Here is an 18,985-nt window from a genome sequence, read left to right as displayed (position 1 = left end):
GTGCATTCATGGCAAATACCAGGTTACAAGCATGTACTTATTAGATAGCTTAAAATTCACTGTCAGGATTCAGTGGCATTGGCAATTCTTCCCAATTTGACAAGACAGCAGCTGTATTTGGTCTGAACCATATGTGTTACAACTGTCAATACATGTCTAAAGGTGTATTTTCTGTTTATATAAAGTTTGGCAAACATGCATGTGCATGCATCAAACTGGGTGTACACTTGTATTAGAGTTGTACTGTTAACAGGTCAGACTGGTGCACTGTAAACCGTCCTAACCTTGATAGGGTGCCAACATCTCCAGCAGCCGAAACCAGTTTAAGTTATGTTCCTTTTTCTCAAAACATGGAATAAAACCTTAATAAAAACATGTCTTCAATTAGTGGACTGTAGAAGGCTAAGGGTGATGGCCTTGTTAAGATAAATACTAACTCTAGTTAAATTGATTGCTTGTGACCTGACAGTGAAGCCCTAATGAATCATGCCAGTCTTCATCAAAATATCAGGAAAAAGCAATCTTTTGTACAAGTAAAAACTTTGTGATGTATAAGCCCTGTACAAATAGATAATGAAAGACTATATATATTTATCTATTGTAGTGTGATGTGGATGTTTCTTGTAATAAGCCCAAGACTTGTTAGTAGAATGCAGTGTGTTTTGTTTAGAATCTGTACTAAAGTATTTAAGGGAAGGTGTTGATAGTGTGACCTGTTGAGGTCAGCAGAGGAGTAAATAATGGGCTCCACATGTACTGATGGCTGACTGGCATGTTGTATGTCTGGTCAGTGTACTGCTAAATAGCTGAAATATCCCACAAATCATTGCAGGCATATACCCAGATCTTAACACAAGATAAGGTCACATTTTAACTAAATCTCTCATATTTAAGTTGAATTATATTTATACATATATACATGGTATTTTCCTCTTCATAGAAACGACAGAAATAGTATGCAATTATTTAAGTTCTTCTCTAAAGATGAAAGGGTGAAAGGTAGACTTTTCAACTTTATTTTCTGTTTTTAACTCCAATTCATTTGCTTCAAGACAAAAAGTACATTAAATACACAGCAAAATATTTCATGAAAAATTTCTTGACAGATGTGTTTCCTAGGATACCAGGTGTTAGGAGACCATCTGTACAATGGCAACGATCTCACACTAAATCTCATATCAAGTTATGTTATGGAAATTCCAGCATTCTGAAGCGGTCGTCATGGACAGTTCTCAAAAGAAATCAATGTCAGAAATTGAACATGTACAGAAATAGAGTTAGATAATCTGGGATGTTGGTCATTTTTAAATGGCGTCCCATAAATTTATGAGCCTGCTGCAGACTTCTTGAAGTGCCCTGACATTTTGTGACCTCATGCCACGTTATAGGGAGATCCTTGTGTAGAAACCTCTCCACCTTACAGCACATGTTAAAGTAAACATGCAGACAACAGGAATAGAAGTCTAGCTTATTTCACAATATCATAGAGGAGTTCATGTTTGCACATGAATATTACACTGTATTGTGTAAATTTCTGAATCACTGTTTTGTATTTGCAACTATCTATTCAAAAGCCCCATAAAACAGTTCTGTATGTTACTTGTGTGAATATTTTGTATGAAGATTATCATACTCATATGCCTGTGAAAGAAGTTTTTCAGAAAAGCAAACAAGAAAGTCTAAAAAGAAAAAAAACCTTTTTGTCCAACTAACTAAAAAAGAGTGTGTTTGATATGGAAAGAACTTGATAGGATAATCTTTCCTTAAAAGAATCATTTATTAAAGCATTTCCGGAACTCAACAGGGAGTAGACTAACACAGACCAGGGGCACCTGTTATAATTAAATACATCGTTTTAAGTAGGCTACCACAGATATTTTACTCCCCAAATCAAGATTTTGTTGTAAGGGTTTTAGCCTGCCCAGCTTGTATAAACATTACCAGAGGAGAAAAACATACACCATCTTTGTAAGCCATCATAGTATTTTATAGATTGATATCTTGTGTTGTGCACAAGTAAAGGAAAAAATTGTTTGAAAATTTTGGAAAATTTATTTCAAAGAAATTTGGACAGTTACAATGGAGTTCAGAAGCAAAATTTATTAGGGAAAATGGCCAGCTGGGAAGAATTTTCACTAAGGGTGTGGCCGCAGCATTCCTTGAAAATCAAATAAAAATGTTTTTAAGCAATATTTATTGGGAAAAAATATATACCAATTGACAACTGTATTTCGAAAGTATTGAGGTTTGTGACATGAAAGTTGTGTCCTTATTCATTGTGTCATGTGACAAAGAAATGTCATTGTAGGCGATAATTGAGAGTAGGATCCTTGTATGTGTGTCATTGTAGGCGATAATTGAGAGTAGGATCGTTGTTTATGTGTCATTGTAGGTGATCAATGAAAGTAGGATCCTTGTATATGTGCGTGTGGAAGTTATTTTCAGAGTTCATCTGCGAAATCAAATATCCTGTGATCAAAGCCCTGGGCATTCATAACCATAAAGGCCTTTAGTAATCAGGGCAATTGAGGAGTTAGTGTGCTAACAGTTTTATGATAGCCATTACAGTATGATGGGTTGGCAACTGCCAGGATAAACCGATAAGATAGCATGCCATAGGCTTTACACTAATATTTACATTCCAAGTAAATTAGAATGGAGATTTTCTTTGAAATTGGAATTATCTTCCTGGTCTTGAGATTTTTGGCAGTATTCACTAGTGGCCAGCTAGGTGCTGACATAGATAACCAGCAAGATTGGATTTTTTTCTAACCAATTTTTCGGGGTTAAAATGTTACAGGATTGACCCATAGAGAGCATATCTGTATCTGTATACAGGTGGGAACTAATTTGTTTATTCCTCACAGCATCAAGGCTAGCCAGATATAGCCGAGATCTGTTTGACCTTCAGCTTGGTTTCATTTAGGTGCCTCCTAAGAAAATATGTGGATATTTTTCTGGATGGGAGGTTCTGATAATGATTGTCCGCTAAGTTTGATGCACTGGCTACCTGTTAAATCTAGGCTCACAATACATGAAAACTTTTTCACCTTAATATGAACTAATATAGTCTGAAAAGGTGTATACAAGGAGAATATTTCAGGAAGTTAAGGTCAGCAGAGAATGAAGAATGTTTGGTGATTGTACCTTACCGTTTAAGTTAATCACATGGGCAAGCTCCTCTATAAATGTTGAAACATTTCGTCTCCAGAAATACTTCAGTTCATATGCCCTGAAAAGTGCTCGAGGCATGTTAGTGTTATAGCATTACTAACATGAGTCCTGTGTATATCCATCCATCCAGGTTCTTGTCCTGTCGTAGGTACTGGAATGTGGCTTCCATACATTATCCGTGTCTTATGGGGTCACTGTTTACAGTATGGATGACAATCTTCCTCTGTAATTCAAAACTCAAAGGTAAAAATTACATTAGAATCATGCATACACATTTATTTCAACTCTTTCGTTACAGAGCATCAAAATTTCAAAAACATATAGTGGTTCATGTGTGGACATTGGTGTGTAGTGTATGAAGTTCTCAATTAATTCCTCCTTGGTATTTACACAAAGGTACCACAGGTAATGGCATACCACTTTTGCATTCCTTAGGGCCTGGGTCAAGGTCATTGTTCAAGGTCTAATGCCAAATCTCTGAAAGGAAATTTCCCTACATACTTACAACTTTCTGTTTTAGCCTCTGTATTATCCGCTGCCCGAACTGCAAATTGTGATGCATTACATCTTTGTTGCTGCAGAATTGCATACTTTAACTTCTTTGTCACACACACATATTAATAACGTATAGATTTCCGATGATTGATTGCTGAATCAGTGATGGATAATTCTATGATGGGATAAGAGTTGGGCTCGATCTGGATGTATGTGTTTTGGATAGCTTCCTTGGCTGTTACATCGATAATGCAAGTTGTTTGGACGGGGCCAGAAGGAAATTCTTTTGATTTTCTTACACACTCACATACAAAGAAATTGCAGATGTCATATACTGTAACAGTTTCTGCTGCAGTCTGACATCCCTCACAAGCACATTGCCAAATGTCTGAACTAAGTTTGCTGTGGCCTGGTGATGTCTTACATATATGATTGTACATCATACAAGTAATACCAAGTTGCCAACAATTACTTGTACAAAGCCTGGAAATTGTACAGGCTTTACTAGCACATATAGACAGTTGTTTGATTTTCTGTTGGAATGCGCTCAGAAAAAGTACATACGAGGTTGATGTACAATAATCATCATTTTATCAGACGCAATTTCTTCAAGGTAAATCGTGTTGTCGTGGGCATATCTTGATCTGAGGTATCGAATGTGTGCTAGAGATACATTAATTGACCTTGTGTGGGAGACATGGATGGATGCTTTCACCTGTAATATACACACATAAACATTACTCTCTGTACAGATTTGTAACATGTTGTGAATCATATTTTTGTCTATATATAGAAATAATCTGATAGAAATTGCTCAATTTCATCTGATATTTCATAACAACTTACAGCTTTGGTATGATACATTTCAACCCTTAATTATGTCTCGTGTTCTGAATTAGATGACCATAGCTGTTGATAGGATGTTAAACAGTACATAACCAAAGTAACAGCCCACCCCCATACACTGACTATTTCATATTTACTATAAAGATATTTGCCTTCCTTTCCCCATACAAATAGACTATAAAACAAGGCAAGTTTAAGACATTCATTAGCTGTACCGTGTATATGGTCTGATAGTCTCATGGTAAATTGTTTAAAACACGTACTGTCCCATGGTAAATCGTTTTACAATGCTGTCTATGAGGTGGGTGATGAGATTTGTATTGACTTGAGGTTCTCCCTAGGAACAATCTGTTTATTGCCTTGTGGCTGTCCCATCACCAGTGACTATTATATGTATACTCCACATACACAATCCTTTGTCACAGTTTGCCAAAAACAGCAATACTTCAGTACATGCTTCACTCATTGCCCTCAAAATATCTTTATAATATCAGTTGTATGTTGAAGATAAATGTTTTTCGATGGCATTTTAAAATTTGAAGAGGGGAATCAGTATTCACAATACAAATAAGTTAACACTATGTATATATATGTATTGAAGAGGCCGGTGTTCAATGGTTTCACTTGAATACCATATGTATTATAGAGGCCGGTGTTCAATGGTTTCACTTGAATACCATATGTATTATAGAGACTGGTGTTCAGTGGTTTCACTTGAATACCATATGTATTATAGAGGCCAGTGTTCAATGGTTTCACTTTAATACCATATGTATTATAGAGGCCAGTGTTCAATGGTTTCACTTGAATACCATATGTATTATAGAGGCCGATGTTCAATGAAACAATTGAATACCATATGTATTATATAGGCCGGTGTTCAATGGTTTCACTTGAATACCATATGTATTATAGAGGCCAGTGTTCAATGGTTTCACTTGAATACCATATGTATTATAGAGGCCAGTGTTCAATGGTTTCACTTAAATACCATATGTATTATAGAGGCCAGTGTTCAATGATTTCACATGAATACCAAATGTTTCTCATGAGTATGACAGAATATCAATATTTTACACCAGTGCAGAGCACTTAGGATATAAGTTTTTATTGAATGGATCCTTTGTGATATTTCTCTAGTAAAAAATGTAATAAAAGTTCTTATTTCAAAATTAAAGGCAGAAAAATTCCATCGGGATGAAATACAGAAATCTGTTATCGATGAATCAAGCAATAATTAGTTGATGAATTTCGACATGTTTTAATCATCTGCTCAATAGCTTAAACACTAAATATGGACATGTCCACATTTTACTGCATCCTTCCACATTAAGATCATGTTTGCGTATTTAAAAAGAAAAGCAAAAAAACTCTGGTTTAAAAATTTGGTGAGTCATTTAGGCAAATTAAGCTCTGCATTAGTGGAGTATTTACGATAAAACTTGCTGGTTCCGTAAAGTTTCCTAATTTGAGTTATGACAAATGACCTGGGGGATTGGAGAATCCGGGTTACAGTTTTATTATGTGCAGGTATCGGTAATAATTTTCTGAAACAGAAGGAAGAAATTTATTAAATGTAACGATGTTTGGGAGTAACAGTCACTCAAAGCGATCACTGACCTTGAACTTATGACCATTTGCTGACCGTAGCATCTTCTTTAACTCTAGCAATAAAGTGTATTAAATAGTCTAAGCATTGTGGAATAGATTCTTTGAACACTTGTCTATAATGTGGATTGAGCTATCTCAACAAGCATGGTGGATTCTGAGAACAATTGTTTATTTGTTGTTTGAGTTATTTTGACACAGTGGTAGATTCTGAGTTACTTGGTCATTAAACATCATAATCAATTAGATATTTGTTTTTAACTTTGTTGGTGAAGAGGTACATGGATATGAACCAATACATGAAAATTCTATGAGGCTGAATAACAAGCTCTCATGTCAAACCAAAATGATGTAAAGACTTTTTCTACCAAATCTAGTGAGCACCACAATAGTTTGTTTGTCAGAACGATATATTAGGAAAGATTTAGTTTTGATTTTTGTAAATTCCTAGAAAGCATGCTAAGTTTTGCCAGGATCCGTAAGTGCCGTGTATAATTATGTAGTAGTGAAATATTTGATCACGGCTGCAGACCATTAAGTTGGATCAAAACATGCGATAATGTCTAGACTCTCAGGACCATGTTCTATTGAATTGTAATTACATTTGAACCATTTAAAAAGCATAATAAATTCATTTATGTCCCATGGAAAAAAACTACAGTGAAATGCATATTGATACTTGTTTGAAATGAGATGGGAGAGGGGAATAATGTAAACTTAAATTTCCGTTTACTGGTTCATACATGTTTCATATTGTCCTATTAATTGAAGCGTGGTTTAGAATATCACTGGAATATTTGTTCGATAATCTATTTGAGTAATGGTGGCTACAAAGCAATAGAGCTGACAGGTAGGTGCAGTGTTGTTGGGAGATCACACGTCATGTCCAGTCAACCGTAAACAAAGTTTGTATATTCTTCCATATTTCACACTGATTGGACCATTATTTTCACATGATAGCAATTATTGATTTTAAAGACCTAGTTGACATGAAATCTGTATAACTTTTCCGCCACAGGCTGTCCTCGTACATTTTGTTACCTGTCGGGGGACCAGGCTTGCGTCTTAATTTGCCTCCATAACGATTCTGATATGGCTGACGTATCGGGCTGGATCTAGATGTCTCTAGGGCCTAGTCGTAATTTATCACAATGGCACCAACAGGTCAGCCTATGGCTCATCTATACCTTAATCTCATTGGATGGCAGAGGATATGTTGTCATAGCAATGGTAGCAACACACTTTATCAAAAATTTGGTCACGATTACCATTGGTTTTAGTGGACATCTTATTCCGTCCTGTATTGTAGAGTATTCCATGATAAGGGGAATGCTTTTAAGGCTTGTATGGTTCATTGTTGTTGTAAAGTAGAAACATTTCTACCGTATTGTGGTTTTACCCAAACATTTAAGAGAAATGAATAGAGAATATCTGTGAGATTGCACAATTTCAAATCACAGCATATGGTAATGCCCATTGGCAAGGGCAAGTCTGTTTTTATATGCAAAACATGTACACAATTAACTACTGAGATTGTTGGGTACTTATACATGCTCAGACCAGAATTACATCATTCAAATCTTTCAATGATTTTAAAGGCATGTTTGTTTTGCTGAAATAAGGAAATAAATCAAATAAATGAAACACTTAAGTTTTTCGTCTGGAGACTTTTCCTTCTGATTATATTCTTTATTTGGGCCATTACCTTCCAATACTGATTATATTCTTTATTTGGGCCATTACCTTCCAATACAAAAAGATGTTACTGTTACATATATTAAAATAAAAACGGTTGGACTTTGGTTCAGGATGCCATTTTCTGCAGTGCAAGCTAATGGGAATCATAGTTGTCCTTTGTTGTCATGGCAACAGACAGATGAAACAATATCTCTAGCAACCATGCAACAACTAGACCATATTCGAATATCTGGGTACACATTATATAATGTATCGATTTAGATCCAATGCCATATGCCTAAAAAAATAAAAAATCTCTTAATCTGTAGGAAATTAAAATTTGATGAAATTGTGCTTTTGAATGGCAGTTCATAAAATGACAATAGACGGTATATATATTTCAATATATAGTATATAGATGTCTATAAGCGTTAGAGGTGATCTGCCAGACATAATACCTTGTTACATTTGATGATTTCTGAAGTTATTTCTTTCCTTACCAATTTCATAGAAACAGGATCACAGGGGTTTATGCAATCTCCGCCTTGACTAAAGTATTGGTGACAGTATTTCTGTATGAACAAAAAAATCATGTTGAAATACATTTTAGCCACATCCTGCACTGATTGTATTTCCGAAGAGCTAGTGGTATCCAGTTGTTACCTTGATGTGGCGTATGAAGATTGAGTCATCATCTGCAGATGAAATGTTCAGACAAGACATAAATTGGAGTGAAACGCTAATAAACAGAGTTCTCCATATCGAGATTTCATGGTCTGTCATTAATATTTATCAAGCAATATCCATGTGGGAGGAATTCTCCCTGTCCTGGTCGGCCTCCTATATAAACCACTCGGGGTTCCTGCAGTGTTGCTTGTACATTTATGGTGATGTTCTTTATTAGAGGGGCCAAAATCTAAATGGATTTAGATGGAATTGGAAAAAAAAATTCATCAATAATCCCCACTATTCTATATATTTGTAAGTAAATACAGCAAACATTCGTGATTTAGAAGTACATTCTTTCATGTATGAATGTGAAAATATCATCAAACCTTCGATTGAATTATGTATATGAATATATATACATTGTCCCATTCTTAAACTTAATTCTTATTCAATATTATTTTCATTTTTCATAAATTTTGATATGTTGAAAGGTGACTCCAGACGACAGGTAACATGATAATTAGTTATTCCGTAGGGGGCAGATGGACTTGCCATTAAGAAAATGATTAAAAGTTTCAATCTTGAATAGTAAAATTTCTATCTAGAGATTATAAATGCCCTGGCTTTAAGGTTGACTTTAAAGTTCACTAGTGCAACAGATTAATTAGTTTAGATGAACTAGTACACTGTTATTATGTCAACTCTCAAAGAAAATGCCAAGATCATTTGGAAAATTTTTAAATGCGTTCCAATTAAAAGTGTAAATTGCTTTTGGTAAAAGGTATGGCGACAGAAATTCTTGTCACATTTTACCCTCTAACGAACACTGAGGATATGTCACGGAGCCACTCTTTTTATGGATATTCTATTTCAACTTTCCATAGAGTAAGAGGTGTTTTAGATACAAACAGTGTTGACACATGAAGATGGCCTAGCATATGGTTTAATTTCAGTCAAATTGTCTCTAAATGTCCACCTGATTTGGGTGAATGGGTTCACTTTCCTCACAGTGATTATCCAGAAACTGACCTGAGAGTAACAGCTACAACCACCATTTTGTAGTTCTGTCTCTTTTTCATGCAAGATTTGATGTTAGAACAGAGAAGTTGGTGAAATACGTCTCTCCTAAAAAAATAATGGAAATTAATTATGATCATGCTGTTTGTCCTTGTATCCTGTAGACGGAACCCTAAGGTCATTTGAAAGTCTCAAGGTTTAAATAGCTGAGAACTTTTCCTGTAAATTGGATTACACACAGCCAAAATAGTAGGATTATAGCTAACAACTTGTGAATGAAATCAAATATCTTGTGAATTAATCCTTCAATCTCTCTATGAAGTTATAGGAGTAAGGAGTCTTTAAGAAGGATTGGACTGAAATTTAGCATAAAAATTCCCGTTTGAATTGTCAGCAAAAAATGTGTTTAGATATCCATGATTACTGGATGCCCTAATGGCGAGAGCAGATTGAATATTCTGTGCCTTTTTTCCGTGCACTTATATTTATGATATAATAGTGATGATTTAATGTCATGATTATGCAGATTGGTTATTTTTGGAGACTTAGTATCAAATTAGTTTTGATGTTGGCCTCGGGCTAGGTGAAGCTTTTCATGGACTGATGATCACTTAAGCTTGCAGAAATACTCTGGTAAATATTGATAGGTTTTTTTTTCAACCTAATAGAATATTTTAGTTCTTTTTTGTAAGATAATGGAAAAGATGCCAGTGGGATCTCGTAATTTGTCTATGGAGTTGAATCAGCAGACACAGGCAGATGGTAGTTTTAAGCTATTAGAAGAATTGCAATAGACTTGTCTCTCTTTTCCCAGAGTCATTTAGCAACATTACACAGATGACGCACTTTAAAGTAGTGCTGCATCGCTTTCCCAGGAATCGCGTTGAATCCTTAAGGGATGTGGTAGAAGAGCATGACCTATTAGGACGAGATGAATTTGATTTCTTGTCATTGTTCTGGAGAGAAATGTCACTTGTTATGTTGGTACCTGTCTGATGTTCTGGTGGACATGTTGCTATGTAATTAATTCTGGAGCCGTGCCCTCCCTGAAGATTACGTATGACCACCCCGAATACTTATCATATAAGGGCTGCTTGGCAATCATACAAACTGTTAGTGTTGTATGCGGGATTCTGTGGCTATTCCCAGCATACACCAGGTCTGAAAAGGCATCCCTGACTGAAGGGATCCCAGACAGGGGGATCTTTGGGGATAAGTTTGTATGAATGATGATGACGGAGGTGATTGGCGACGGATGTGGAGACTGGAATATGTGTACACTTGGTATAAACGCTGTGATCTTGTGCCTATTGATTTGACCAGTCCCAGAGACACGTCAGTACACACTCCGTCCACATCCTTCCACGACACACTGGTATACGGATATACCGTTGGACCCTCTTATTATTACCAAAGAGCCATGGTTTTTATGAGATGATGAATATCTTCAGACATGCTTTAACAGTTGGAATATAACTATTAATAAGCTTGGAATACCCTAGACATGGTAACATTGTGGAAATTTCTGGCTCAAACTAGTGCCTGTGTGCTAGCTTCAGATTTTTGTATGATTTGGTTCTCAAGTCTACAGCTATCTGGACAAAAGTTGGCAGGCAGTCCACATTTACACATATATGGGAGTGCAACTCATTTTATCAAATTGAAACAAATATAAAATTAATATTTTTGTATTAATATTAACTAGATAAATCAGATTTGTTAATTTCTTCTTTTTTTATTTTTGAAAAATAAGCAGTTTTAAATAGGCCCATTAAATCATCAATTGACTAACGGGGAAATTTGTATGCTTTAAAGTGCAGGATTTTCTGTTTTATATGAAAATCCAGAGTTTTGTTTAAACATATGATGATGTGTGTGCCGGTCTGTGTGAGGTTTATAATTCCCATGTTGAAGGTTGGCATTTGTATGTAAGAAGGAATAATAATATCTATTATTTGTAAGTGGTGACATGCCAACATGTGTCTCACAATAGAAATCCACTGGTTCATATTAACATACATGACGACACCCAGAAGTACAATCATAACTGCAATATGTTACCCTATGAAATATGATGGTAACAACTTGTAGCGGATTACAAGCATGGGATGGCTATTGATTGGCCAGGTTTATATAGTGGGATCTATACAACTTAGACAATGGAAATAGATACTCCAGGTTATAGATACTGCATAATGGATTATCCAGTCTGGATTTGTTAGGATGCTCTATAGAAAAGTTTTAATAAGTATGTAACAGATCGGTATTGAATGGAGAAAAGCTGGGTAACTCCACACAATTTTCTGTAGGTTGTTTATTTCATCTCATAGATGCTTTTCTAGAAATTATTTTTCATTGCACAGACTTTCAAATCGGTCACAGATTGTGTTCAATAGGTAAAAAAAAAAAACATTCTGGCCAAGATTTGAATAATTTATTATAAAATTTTGTATGTCATGAATGGTGGCACAAGTCCAAGAAAAGTGCTATTCATAACAGCAGTTGAATTGAAATAACAGAAAATAAAGAATTGATAAAATTGCAAGCACTTGTTTTCCATATTGGGAACTTAAGCTATACCAAATCTGACACTTGAGGATGAAGGCATTAGATTGGGTTTAATTGAATTTTAAAAATGGCTTTATTAGATTGACAGGATCTGGCTTCTGTAGCACTTGATTGTCTTTGAAGATGTTTTCTGTGGAGAGAAGGTTGTCCTTGTGCATGTTCTATCAAACTTGTCTCCAGTTAATTGCATGCGAAACAAAAAAGGCGGGAAGTTGAGATCACCAAAATAGCAGATATATCTTTGTCATGATTCTGTTTTAAAAACCAGTTTTGGTAGTTATTAATCACTTAGAATTTTTGTTTGCAAGATAAAAAAAAAAAAAACCCTCGAAATTAGAAGATAGAGAGATAGGGTGACAATATTGCAGTGAATGACAAACCTCTAAAAGCTCTTAAGTAGTAATAACTCCATACATTTACAAGCATTAACAACCTAACAACAATGGAGACCTTTACCAGACCAAGTGGGGCTTAAAAAAGTGCAACTCAGAATCTTCAGATGATAGATAAAAGTTGAAATTGATGTTCCGAGCAATAACTGCTCTATCATGAAGATGGAAAGAGACATGGAAATTCAATTTGATAATGTAAATGCTGATTGGCACTGGAACAGTTGGAGTGGGCAATGTACAACCCTAGTGTGACTGTGCCATAGATAAAACCACAGATAAGACTGGCTGTCGTCAATACATGTCTTTTCTCTGTTGCTCCGTGCACGTCTGATGACCTCAGCATCGGTCCAAGGTGTGCGTCTGGGGGAATCTCCGGTTTTCATTGGTTTATGTTCACCTGATTGGTTCGGATACATTCCAATTTATTGGCCTAGGGGATACCATTGTCATTTTGATTGCTTGACATTTTGGTCTTGGAGTCAAATTGGTTGTCATTTCAGTTGATCTGAAATCTGTCTTGCCACAAGCAAATAGTTTGATCTTATATGGTATTGTCTGTTGGCCTAATCAGTATAAAATATCCATCGGTGCATTTAGATAAGAATCCCACCTTGATCCTACCCTTACCCCGAAGTCTTTCCTAGATTAGTCCTGCCTTATTTGACTGTTTAGAAAGATGAAACATTATTTACTAGGCCAAGATGGTAAAAGATTGAAATACTTTAATTTGAAATTAGAAATTAATGTCTTGTCAAAGTTTTGCTGACATGGAATATTGAGTGCTACGAGATTCACTTATGGTGAAACATCTGTCTTTGTTATCCGTAGTTGCCCTTTTGCTGTCTGAAAAAGTCGGGAAACTTCAACATCATCTATAGAAGTATTAATCTTCGAGTGATGTATGGATGTGTGAAAAGTTTATTCAAGTGAACACTTAAATCCTCTTTCAAGACCACTGTAAAATGACTCTAAAGCTATAGAAAACAGAATGGTTAGGTCTTCATGCTTCAGGTGTAATTTGACATGCATATTCCAATAGATATTGTAGTACTAGACAAAAGGAAATTGGATGCCCTAAAACTTATTCCTGGTAAATTATCAATTGTTTTATATGTTGTAAAATCTATATGATTACAGGTCAAGCTGGAGCAGCCCCCACAGGAAATTTCACGAGTGATTCATGTTAGAGGAATTCCAGAAAATGCTACAGAGGCTGAAATCGTCCAGCTTGGTATTCCCTTCGGCAAAGTTACAAATGTGCTTCGAGTCAAAAAGAGCCAGGTATGTCAATTTCAATGCAATGTCCTGTAATTCTGTCAGATCCTCACTGATATTGGGGTTACGGCCTGCACATTTCAGTGAAAAATTGTCAATTACTATCCTAGATTGGGTCTTTGTTGCATTTTGTCTGCATTGAGAGTGGGTGGGGTGAAGAGAAATCAATAGCCTTATCAAGTGATTTTCTCTGATTACCATCTGGAACCTGATGAGGTTATAAAATGGAAATTGTTCAAGATAAACGGACTAGGGTTATTGATAGCAGTTTAATTGTTAGAAAAGTGACATAAATACGTTTTTATATCATATCATTTATTGGCATATTTACAGCTTGCCTTGCACGACCCATACTGTGTGAATCTTTTACTGTGTGAATCTATTTGGTCACTGGGGAATCTTAGATGGAGAAGATTTTAGTGTATCGTTACTACATTAAAGGCACCTATGTACACAAAAATGCTGTAACCATCACATAGCAGAGGAGTACTGGTTTATTCCTATGCAAATCTGATAAACTACTCAGATTAGTATTTATAAAGATACTCTTTGCTCTATTGGGCTATTAAATGTCACAAATTGCCGGTTGTACTAGAAATATACTTGTGTATAAAAGCATAAAAACTATTTTCCTTGCAGGCCTTTTTAGAGATGGAAACTGAAGATAGTGCTTGTGGAATGATAAAGTACCATTCCACCTCCAACACTGCATTGATCAGAGGCAAACACGTGTTTATACAGTTCTCCAAACACAAACAGTTGGTCGTGGACCAGATCAACTCACCCCAGGTAAATTAACCAAAAATTATTTACAGGTACTCGACACGTAGCCATAGACCTTAATCTTGAATCCTGTTGTGTTAGATTTTTTCACCCATATATATTTCACTCTATATACATCCTGAATATTGTTATAAGATATTATGATATAGTTGAGTTATGCTTGAAATGTTCTGTATTTGATTGGATAATTGAAGTCCTTTTTTGAAATACAGACAGATAACATTTCAAAATATATATATAAAAAAAATATCCCATATGAGAGAGCAAGTCTTACTCGATATAGCACAGTGATATAGGGAGAGGGCTTATATAGGCTTTTGTCTATTGCCCAATACCCATTGAACTTAATTCAATAAAATCTTGGTGAAATGAAAAAACAGTAATATATGGACAATAAAAATTCTCTGTATTTTTCTCTGAACTTTTTATTGAAATGACTTTTACTGTTTTCAGAATGCAAGTGCTAAAGCAGCAATTTTGGCAGCAAGTGAAATGTCCAATGATATCCCACAGTCCGACAACACGCGATCCATCCTTCGGGTCATTGTAGAGAAGCTTCTGTACCCTGTAGATGTCACCACACTTCATCAGGTTCGTACTTAGGGGCGGGTACAGCAAAGGAATCACTCAAAACCAAGGATATCTGACCTGTTCTTAGCTGATAAAAGGATTGTGTATTATAACTGGTAATGAGTTGACTAGTTATATTGTGTTTTAAGAGCCAATCCATAGCAGTGTGAACACACAACTGTGCCCTTTACTGATTCGTGCCCAGCTTGTCATGTTACATCTAGGTATCCAATATTAATTAACTGTGTATTGATTTCACATGATACAACAAGATTTGCAGTTTTCTTGTATAGCAAACATTTATTATAGACATAAAAACCGTTAATGACCAAGAATAGGACTATACATAGTATTGCCCTTGGTAACCATGCCTACAAAACCATCTATTTGATGACTTAGCCGACTAGCTGTAGTCTGGAGATACCTGATACCATCATATTGTCAATTAATAAGTGCTTTAACTAGATCTCACGATATTGTAATTTCAGATATTCAGCAGATTCGGATTTGTGACAAAGATCATCACCTTCACAAAGAACAGTAAGTACTCTTGATGAACTTGGATTTTGGCCTTGTTAAATACCAATGGGCTTAGTAAGGATAATCCCTCGTGCGTACATGGTAAAGGTAATCTTGTTGTACTAGTCGACCCATTAGGGGATGGTTACAAGGATTTTGATAGAGACAAGGGGAGATAAATGCAAGAATTTCAATTTAAAAAAATCACCTGATAATCATATAGGTGTTGTTTTTGCTATTAAGATACAAGTTAGATTTAAAATATTTAAATGTGCTGACAACTTGATTTGGGGTTTTGTTTATATATTGGGACAATTAAATAGAAATTAATTATGTACTTCTGTTCTTTCAGATACATTCCAGGCCTTAATCCAGTTTCAAGATTCTATTTCTGCTAAAACAGCAAAATATGTAAGTCTGATGAAAGTAAAAATATAACCATGCTCATCAAGTACTTGTATGACCAATGCCTTATACTGCTCTGTTGTGATGGTTACAAAGGATATTGATGTTGGCAGACATCAGACACCTTTTTAGAGGGGTGTAAAAATCCACTTGATATTGCCTTGGACGACCAGTTTAGTGTACAGACAAGTGTAAAACATTAGCATATTTGCCCAGGACAAATACAAAATACTGGTTCCTCAAGCACATTTTTGCATCTGTTTGCTCTATTTGTCTTGGTCCTGATTACCAGAAGTGTTTGCTTAAGGTTGATTTTGAGTCACAAAGGTCAAGGTCATTTGCTTTAAACAGAAAATAGTTTCCATGCTATATAGATCCATCAAATGTGACATAGTGTGCATATAGTTCCCTGAAACTAACTTATACTGGGCATCCTAGCTCTGTATCTCTCAATGTAACTATTATTTTTGAAGACAGAAATGAATGATAAAATGTTGAATTATCTTTACAGTCACTAGATGGACAGAACATTTACAATGGGTGCTGTACACTGAAGATTGACTTCTCCAACCTCTCAAACCTGAATGTGAAATACAACAATGACAAATCCTATGATTATACAAAGGTGAACCAGCTGTGTGCTGGGGACGCTTCAGTCCAGCGACATGCCCCTGGGATGCTAGGAGGTGTCGGAGGTATGGGCGGAGTAGGTGTTGGAGGCGTAGGAGGAATGCAGGGTATGGGAATGCAAGGTAAAGAAAATGGTGCTAACGTCTTGTCACACAAACAGACAGAGGCTCAAACTACTCAAATCATTATTTTTAGCTTTTATAGACAAGCATGATTCTTTCTGATTTGCCTTCTTATTGAGCTTTCTTTCAAAATAAATTCTTTTTTTTTTTCTTTATATTTAAAAAACTAAACTTAGATTTTACTTAAACAGAACATCTGGATATATTCAGATAACAAATAGACTTACCCATTTATGAAAAAAAAAAAATCAGATTTTGAGATCAAAATTTTGAAAATATACTGTTAATTACAAAATGTCACATTCCAGCAGGGGAAAATCTGTATCTTATATAAAAATTGTATTCGAGGAAAAAATTGTCTTCTTTACTGTCCTGTCCTAGATAAAGGATCTGAATAGGATCAGCAAGCTCTGTCTTCCCTCCACCTTCTCTCCGTCATTGCTCTCTCGCTATGTTATTGATTTGGTGTACATTTACTGATCTGCCATGTCTATTTTGTATTTTTCTTAGAGTCCCTACGAATGGTAGGGGGTATAGGAGGATTAGGAGGGATGGGAGGTAAATATAACCAAGATTTAGAACAAAAACATCTTGGATTTTTTTTAAACATTCAATTGTATCTTTTATTTTCTTTAAATGCATGAAAATGAATTTTTGAAAAAAAAAAACTAAAGGTATCTCTGTCTTTGTTTGTTTTCTGAATTCAAAATTCTTTTACAAAATTTTTATTTAAATAAACTTTCAATTGTGAATATTCATCACAATGGTCTTTTCTGTCACTTCATTTCTGACATTTTTGTAGACGATGTGATTCTATGTGTTCTATTGTTTCTTTCATTTGTCTTTATGAAAAGAACTTTTGCTTTATTTTGTAAAATTTTCAATTTCAATAACAGCTGTCTTCTTTTGATTGAAATTTTTCTGAAGAAAAATGGCACATTCACATATATATCAGACTATTACTTTTTAGTAGTAATCTTGAGTCGTCAGAACGACTCCCCTTTATTGTGGTTGAGAACTCTACAATGATTCTGTCCACTATATTGTACTATAGAGTAGAGATGTATGGTGATACAGTAGATAATAGTACACTCACCTTTACTAAGATGATTAGGGTTCCCCGATTGATCGTTAAGTGGGTCACCTTTCCAGACAGAGAATATCCTCACACACTAATATATTCTGTTCACTTCCAACCATCTGACAAATCTGATACATATGCATTAATGAAACTTGTTTCATAATTATGGCAATCTAGATTTTTGTGTTTGTATCTGTTGGAATCTTGTTATCCGTACACTTTGCGTGGATTAAAGAACTTTACATACCTTGTCATTTGTAATCGATTCAGATCCTGTATATCGGGTTAAATGTTTTACTATAACCCAAATTAACCAATGAAGACAATTATATAATAGGGTAATGTCTGAATATAAAAAAGAAAAATGCTACAAAATATTTGAAATCAATAAGTTAGGACAGTGATATTGGTCCCTATCAGCCAGTCTCATTGACTTCTCTAAGGGATGTCTGATTGCTGGTCATCTTTCAGGTACTGTCCACTTCTGTACGGTTTTGTTTTGTCCAGTCTGACCGACAGGGAACCAAAACATAAAGATTCCAATCTCTCAAAAACAGCTATACTTACTAAGATGTGTAAATTGTTTCTCATAGATATCCTGTATCTCCTTCCTGTATTATCTGAATTTATTTTAAATTGTGAGAATTGAGTAATGTTTAAACTCTATATTGCAATGCTGTTGTAGAGAGTGATTTGAGTTGGCATGTTGTGGTCCTGTTCGTGTGGTCACCTCCATAGCTAGGCATTCACACACAGCTTTTCAGCCTAATGTCCCTGGTCGTTGTCTCTCCCAATAAAACCCTGTCACATGTATACTAGCATTGTAGTTTCTCAACAATCTTTATCTTTTTGTACAGGTTATTAATATGTGATTTTATGAAGGATTGTAAAATGTATATATTTGAACCAAACGATTTGACTTTTTTACTTTTGTTTTCTCTTATTTCAAAGGAGTGAAGAAAAAAAAAACAAGTCTAATCCATGGGTTAGGGGGAAGGTTTCCAAAATAACTTTGTACAGTTTCATATTGAAGTTGTATTCTTAATTTTTACTCTAAATTTCTTGTGCTTTAACCCCATTTTCAAAGTTGCTTTTTTAACCAACAAGCATTTAGTGAAAGGTCTAGAATAGAAATATCCATTTGTGTGTTTACA

The 18,985-nt window shown here is 35.2% G+C and overlaps 1 protein-coding gene across 10 annotated transcripts in view; it reads left to right on the top strand.

The window, feature by feature from the left end:
• LOC117325593 (polypyrimidine tract-binding protein 3-like) overlaps positions 1-18,985 on the top strand; it is a 141,404-nt gene that overhangs the window by 107,850 nt on the left and 14,569 nt on the right. For 8 of the 10 annotated variants that reach the window (XR_004532341.1, XM_033881936.1, XM_033881935.1 and 5 more), the window contains 7 exons: positions 13,584-13,727; positions 14,361-14,510; positions 14,958-15,095; positions 15,563-15,614; positions 15,946-16,004; positions 16,510-16,750; positions 17,261-17,308. Coding sequence is in view for 9 of the 10 variants with exons in the window: in XM_033881936.1 (XP_033737827.1) it covers positions 13,584-13,727; positions 14,361-14,510; positions 14,958-15,095; positions 15,563-15,614; positions 15,946-16,004; positions 16,510-16,750; positions 17,261-17,308 (832 nt within the window). In the remaining variant the exon portion in view is untranslated. The remainder of the gene's footprint in view (positions 1-13,583; positions 13,728-14,360; positions 14,511-14,957; positions 15,096-15,562; positions 15,615-15,945; positions 16,005-16,509; positions 16,751-17,260; positions 17,309-18,985) is intronic. The other 2 variants (XM_033881934.1, XM_033881932.1) reach the window with 1 other exon arrangement.

This window comes from Pecten maximus, chromosome 4 (assembly GCF_902652985.1).
Source record: "Pecten maximus chromosome 4, xPecMax1.1, whole genome shotgun sequence".
NCBI classification, from domain to species: Eukaryota; Metazoa; Mollusca; class Bivalvia; order Pectinida; family Pectinidae; genus Pecten; species Pecten maximus.
This window is presented reverse-complemented; position numbering and strand designations above follow the sequence as displayed.